This window comes from Myotis brandtii, unplaced genomic scaffold (genome assembly GCF_000412655.1).
Source record: "Myotis brandtii unplaced genomic scaffold, ASM41265v1 scaffold633, whole genome shotgun sequence".
NCBI classification, from domain to species: Eukaryota; Metazoa; Chordata; class Mammalia; order Chiroptera; family Vespertilionidae; genus Myotis; species Myotis brandtii.
The window spans coordinates 2,517,036-2,523,247 of record NW_005370423.1 but is presented as its reverse complement, the minus strand read 5'-3'; the positions used below and the strand labels follow the sequence as shown (position 1 = coordinate 2,523,247).

The window sequence follows — 6,212 nt, the reverse complement described above, 5'->3', positions numbered from 1 at the left end:
AGCCCGGGAAAATGAGTAAGAGCAGGAAGTGGAAAACACTTCGCAGAAAAAGTTACCGGGAGATAGAAACCCTACCTCGTCTCACATCCTATTCCCAGCTCCAGGACCGTGCCCGGCACATCACAGGCACACAGCGTGCTAACTGAACCGAACCTCGCTGTGTGGGTCCGACGCTACAAGGACCCCTCCGGGTTCCTGCCTCCTGGGATTTATGTCCTAGAGACCTGCTCCTACCAACAGAATATGGCAAAGGTGAGGAGCTGTCACTTTTGGGGTTCGGTTACCCGAGAGTGTGACTTCTGTCTTGCTAGCCACCTCTGTCGCCCTCTTGGCTTGTGGCTGCGATGGTGCCGGTTTGCAAGGAACTGGGCAGCCTCCAGCCACGCTGGGCTCAGCACAGTCGCTTGGAAATACGTGTTGGGTGAAGGAATGAATAATTGCTACTGTTTTGTTAAGGATTCCTTCTCTCCTGAGGGTCCTTTTGGTTGGGGACAGAGACAGGAAGTGACAGGTGGCCTCCTGAAGAGTCAGAGGAGGAGGAGGAGGAGGTGGAAGAGAGCTGCTGGGGAAGGCTGCCCCCCACCCCCCTGGGGTGTATGGCGCTCCCAGGAAGTGGCCTCTGGCCGCTCTCTCAGGCCCGGGCCTCTCAGGAGCCGGCCAGACTCCTGACCCTGAGCCAGGCTCCCAGCCCGCTGAGCCTGCGGACCTCAGCGCCCCAATGGAGGAGCTCGCAGCACCGCTGATGTGCTGGGCACCTGGCCGACCAGGCAGTTCTGGGGGAGCCCGGCGGGGACCCCTCACAGCTATCCCCTCATGGCTGACAGAGGAAAGAGGATTCTTGGTGGCTGACCCCGTGACCCAGGCGGACTAAAGGCCGTGAACATCAGGGGCCCGAGACGCTCACCTCTGCCCTTCTGGGCTCCTCAGAGCCCCACTGGGCGAGGCACCCCCAAGGCCAGTTGTTCTTGGGCTACTTCCTTCTTCTCTTGTCTTGGTCTGAACCTTGGTTTTCCCCTCTGGGGAATGGGCAGAACCAGCACTGCGCGGCCTGTGTGGTTGGCACGAGGGCCAGGGAAGGGAGGAGCGGAGTGTGAAGGAGCAGAAGGGAGTGGGGGAGGGTACTCTGGGGGTGCCTGCCCTGTGTCCCGGGGGGCAGGGTGGCGGGGGGGGAGAGGTGGCATTTCCAGAGCCCAGGCCCCGGTGGCTGTAACAGGTGCCCCAGTCTGGCAGCATGGACCGGCCAACCTGGTGCCAGCGTGTGTGTGCTGGGGGCCGAGACTGGCTCCCTGGGCAGCTCCGGGGATGCAGCGGCCCGAGGCGATTCGCTGTGACAGCCTGTTGACAAGGCAGCTTCCAGGGTTGCTCACGGTCGCAGGGGGAGCTGCCCAGCCGCCTGCCTCTGCGTGAGCAAAGGGCAGCAGATGGCGGCTGCCCCTGTGGGGGTCTGGGCTGCCTCTGCCCTCGTGGCCTCGGCGCTGCTTGCTGGAGGACAGCGAGTCCAGCACAGTGCCCACTGCTGACAACCTCAGAAGTCGGTGGGACTCAGATTCTGCCGAGACAAAGATAAACCTGCAGTCCCCGATCCGATGGGCCAGGGGAAGCACAAGGACCTGCCTCCCTCCCTGCCTCCCTCCATCAGTTTTGTCCTCCATCAGTTTTGTTGAGTGCCTATCTTGTGCCAGGCACTGTGCTAGGCACAGGTGTTCAGATGTGGGAGAGGAATTGTAAAGAGAAAGTGAAAAGGAGTGAGCGTGTGGATGTGGGTTGGATGCATGTGAGTGCTGTGTGGTATGTGTGCACATGTACATGCGTGTCCTGCTTCTCATAGGGTCCAAGGTCAGGAGATACCGTTCAGCCTCGTCTACTGGGAAAGAAAAAGCCTGGGATCTGAGGTCTCCGCTCCCTCTCTCATCTCTCTCTCTCTCTCTCTCTCTCTCTCACCCTGTGTCTTTTTCCTCTCTGCCCGTCTCTTTCTCCTCCTCCTCCTCCTTCCTTTGCTCTACATGGCTCAATGTGATCACCAATTCACAATCCACAGTCTACTCAACCGCCAGTACATGAGCTTGCTTTGGCCATGTCCTACGCCTTGTCCAATCAGCTGTGGCCTTGGTGCTGGGGGCGGGGCCTTGCAGAGGATGGCCAATGAAATATCCCCAATAGCTCTACCCGCTGCAGGTGCCAGCTCCAAGAGCCTCAGGAAGGATGGCGTCGAGGAGGGGAGATAACAAAGATAATAAGAGCCAACAGTGACTGAGCACCTCTTTAAACCAGGCGGGGGACGCACATGCCCTCTTTTTCTTTTTAATATATTTTTTTATTGATTTTTACAGAGTGGAAGGGAGAGGGATAGAGAGTTAGAAACATCGATGAGAGAGAAACATCGACCAGCTGCCTCCTGCACACCCCCTACTGGGGATGTGCCCGCAACCAAGGTACATGCCCTTGACCGGAATTGAACCTGGGACCCTTCAGTCCGCAGGCTGACTCTCTATCCACTGAGCCACACCGGTCAGGGCTTTTTTAAAATATATATATTTTTTATTGATTTCAGAGAGGAAGGGAGAGGGAGAGAGAGATAGAAACATCAATGATGAGAGCGAATCATTGATTGGCTGCCTCCTGCACGCCCCCTACTGGGGATCGAGCCCACAATCCAGGCATGTGCCCTTGACTGCAATCGAACCTGGGACCCTTCAGTCCGTAGGCCGACGCTCTATCCACTGAGCCAAACCGGCTAGGGCGCCCTCTTTTATAATGAAATTTTATCGACGTATATAACACGTGCAAAAATCTTAAGTGTAGGGTTCAAGGCGTGTATTACTTCTTTGAATTCTCACAGCAACCCCATGGTAGGGGATAGGATTCTTACCGTCTCCAATGTGCAGGTCTGAAAACAGGCTCAGCGAAGTCTACCCCCTCGTTGAAGGAGGGGACCCGGGATTCAAACCCAGGCATCTTTAGACTCTGAGCCCATGAGCACAGCTGGGTACTGTTCATGCCGCCCAGTCAGCTTCGGGGCTGGTGCAGCCTGTGGACCCAGCAGCGACAGGGAGACAAACCCAGTGGCTTTCATCTCCAAAGTGCGTGGCATGTCAGTGGAAACGACTCCAGTCTGGCTCTGCCCTCTGTCCCCCTCCCGGCCGCTTGGTGTCTTCCTCTGCGTGTCCCCGGCCAGCCCGGCCGCAGCTGCAGGCGGCCTCCGGGAACCGAGCTGCGTTATGATGTGCAGATGGTGTTTCCGCCGGGCCCCTCGCTTTTCATGTCGGTGGCCTCCGGGATCCCGGCCAGCCCAGATGTCCCTGATCATGAGAAAGCCTCCCTCCCCTGGCAAGGCTGGCAGGAGATGCCAGGGTCGGGGGCCTCGGGCCAGCGCTGGCTTGGATCCTCTGGTGAGGGGGCTGGGCCGGAGGCTCGCGAGGCGAGGATGCTGTGTCATTTGTGTCCAGCCCTGCGGTGCGTCTGCAGAGCCACGGATATCGCTTCCGCGTCTGCAGACAGATAGAGACACTGCGCAGCGAGGTTTTCAAAGGGCCCCGGGATTGATCTCTTTTTTCCATCCGTGTTGTTTTATCTGACGCGCGAGCTATCTGTGGGCACAGACGGCCTCGCCCGTCAGAGGCGGTGCCCTCCTGTGACTGGAACGATCTCACCCTGTCAGTGACAGGCCGGGCCACGTGCAGGAGCCACGTGTCTCCCCCATCAGACGTGGAATTCTACGGCCAGCGGCAAACGTGTCTTTCCCATCAGACTAAGAGTCAACAGTATGGGGGCGGGGGGAATGCGGCTCTGCCCTCTGCTGTCAGACTTGGAGTTCCTGGGGTCAGGCCACTTGCACTTGAACTTTGCAGACCTGCCCTTGGCTCACCTGCCTGGGACGGGTGCGGACAGTGTCAGCTACAGCAGGTGCTGGAGGTCCACGGGTGAGGAAGAGCAACTGGGAGATTTAGGGGCACCCGGACCTGCTGTAGAACCCGGCTTCTGACTCAGGGCTAGCTCCTCAACAGTAGCTCCGTGATGATGGCTGAATGAATGAATGAATGAATGAATGAAAAGCTGGTTCCTGCCCTTGAGAGCTCACATTCTGTTAGGGAAGGAGTGAAATTCACTTCTCTTAAGTGCCTCTACGTGTTGGACATAATTGTAGGCTCCTGATGTATATTACCTTATAAGTTTCTCCCCCCCCCACACACACACACCAAATTTATTGATGGGGAACTGGGGGCTCAGAGAGAACAAAATGACATGTCCAAGGTCTCACAGCTGGTGAATAAGGGAGCAGGGAGTTGCACTGAGGTCCTTTGATTTCCAGATGTTTACTCTTCCTGGAAAAGTTATCGTCATTTAATTTCAGAGCTACCCAAGGTAGGTGTGTCTGATGTGGCATGTGAACCAAGGGAGAAGGAAAGTTAGAAATGTTTTAAAGGAGTGACTTGGAGATGGGTTTTGCAGGATGAGTAGGAGTTCACCAGACAGAGAAGATGGGGAGGCATGGGTAGAAAAGGAGGGGTTGGCGAGCAGCTGCCGCTCCCATGTGCTGCTCTGTGGTCCTGCCTCTCTGGGAGCCAGACTTCCTGCCTCCTGTGGGGAGGACGCACAGCGGGAGGCCTAATCTCATGCTGGCACATCCCTGCCGAGATGCCAGGAAGTCTCCGCTCTGGGCCTCCCACCCTGGGCCAGCTGTGCTTTTAGGAGGAAGGCAGGGTGGTGGGGGCCAGCTGTGATGAGGAGCTCCCTCTCTGGGCCCCCGAAAGGTTCAGGGCAGCGAAGGAGGATGTGGACCCCTGCCTGGTCCTGCAAGGGCCAGCGGGAGGGGGCGAAGGGAGAGGGATGGGTGAGTGGTCCCCCCGGTCTGTGACCAGTGGTCCTCCCTCTGGTTTAGGAGCAGAATGCGATTTATCCCATCCTCTGCGGGTGTGGACATCCGCAGGTAGCTTTCCTGGGGAGCGGCAGGGGTTACATCCTCCCAGGGGGCGTGCGGAGTCGGCCTTCGGTGGATCCCGGTGGCTGATCCGGGTCAGACTCTGTAAGTCCATCGTTTCGCTGAAACTGGGTAGAACGGGGTTGAGCTCTTAGTTGTGCTCAGCGGGGTCTGACCGACCTCCTGGAACCTGGGGTGCTAGAAGGAAGGAGCAGAGGCTGGTAGACCTGCAGCGGTCACATCGTATTTGTGTTGGAATCGGCAGAGCCTTAAAACAAGCTGGAGGTTTTACCTGAAGCCCAGGGTGTGTCACAGGTACAAGCCGAGAAGCTCGCCGGAGGGAGGAGGGGGACCCAGAGGACCACCCACTCCCTCTTGACCCCGCCTTGGCCCTCTCAGGACTGTGCATGGGCCCCAATTTCCCCAGCGCCTGAATAGTGCACCCCGACTCCCAGCTTGTAGCGCGAGGACCGCTGAGTGACTGAGAGGAGCATGACTTGTGTGTCCTCATGTCTGCAGGGGTGTGGGGGGCGGGGCCCACCAATTTCTGGACTGGAGCCCCGTGTGTCGGGGGCCTCTGTTCAGCTGGCTCTGATGGCATCTGCTCCAGGTTCTCCATCCGGGCCAGCAGCGCGCCCATGATCCAGGCTCTGGGCTCGGGCACTGCTACCCAACAGGACGAGAGGAACTCTGCTCATGGGGGTAGACTCTGCCCTTTAAAAAAATATTTTTATTGATTTCAGAGAGGAAGGGAGAGGGAGAGAGATAGAAGCATCAATGATGAGAGAGAATCACTGATCGGCTGCCTCCTGCACGCCCCCTACTGGGGATGGAGCCCACAACCCAGGCCTGTGCCCTGACTGGGAATCGATCTGTGACCTCCTGGTTCATAGGTCGATGCTCAACCTCTGAGTCCCGCCGGCTGGGCTCTGCCCCTTTTGCAGGAGCACAATCTGAGGTCCAGAGAGGGCTGGGCTCGGGGTCACGCGGGTGTTGGGCGGCGTTAATGGAGGACGGACTTTGGTTCTGTCCCTTCGGGATCGTCGCTCGTCCCGGGCTCCCGGGCTCAGCCAGCCAAGGGAGACCCTCCCATGGGCCCCGCAGACAGCCATCTGCCCAGGCCTTGCCCAGCCGGGAGCCGTGAGAAGCAGAGCCTGATATGGAAGCTGCCAGGGCGTTACTAATGGGCTGTCGGTTGCAATTAGGGCAGCAGGCTTTCATCTCCCCGCCGCCCCCCTTCTGCTCCGCAGCCCCGCAGCAGGCGGCTTCCCGTCCTGTCCGTCTGGTGGGTGTC

General features: G+C 58.4%; 1 protein-coding gene across 1 annotated transcript in view; it reads right to left on the bottom strand.

The window, feature by feature from the left end:
* BRD7 (bromodomain containing 7) overlaps nt 1–5,558 on the bottom strand; it is a 28,531-nt gene extending 22,973 nt beyond the window's left edge. Inside the window, exons 1-2 of the mRNA XM_014528400.1 lie at nt 5,460–5,558; nt 1,246–1,335 (exon numbers count right to left, since the gene is read on the bottom strand). Coding sequence (XP_014383886.1) covers nt 1,246–1,335; nt 5,460–5,558 — 189 coding nt within the window. The remainder of the gene's footprint in view (nt 1–1,245; nt 1,336–5,459) is intronic.
* Nucleotides 5,559–6,212: the final 654 nt, after the last annotated feature.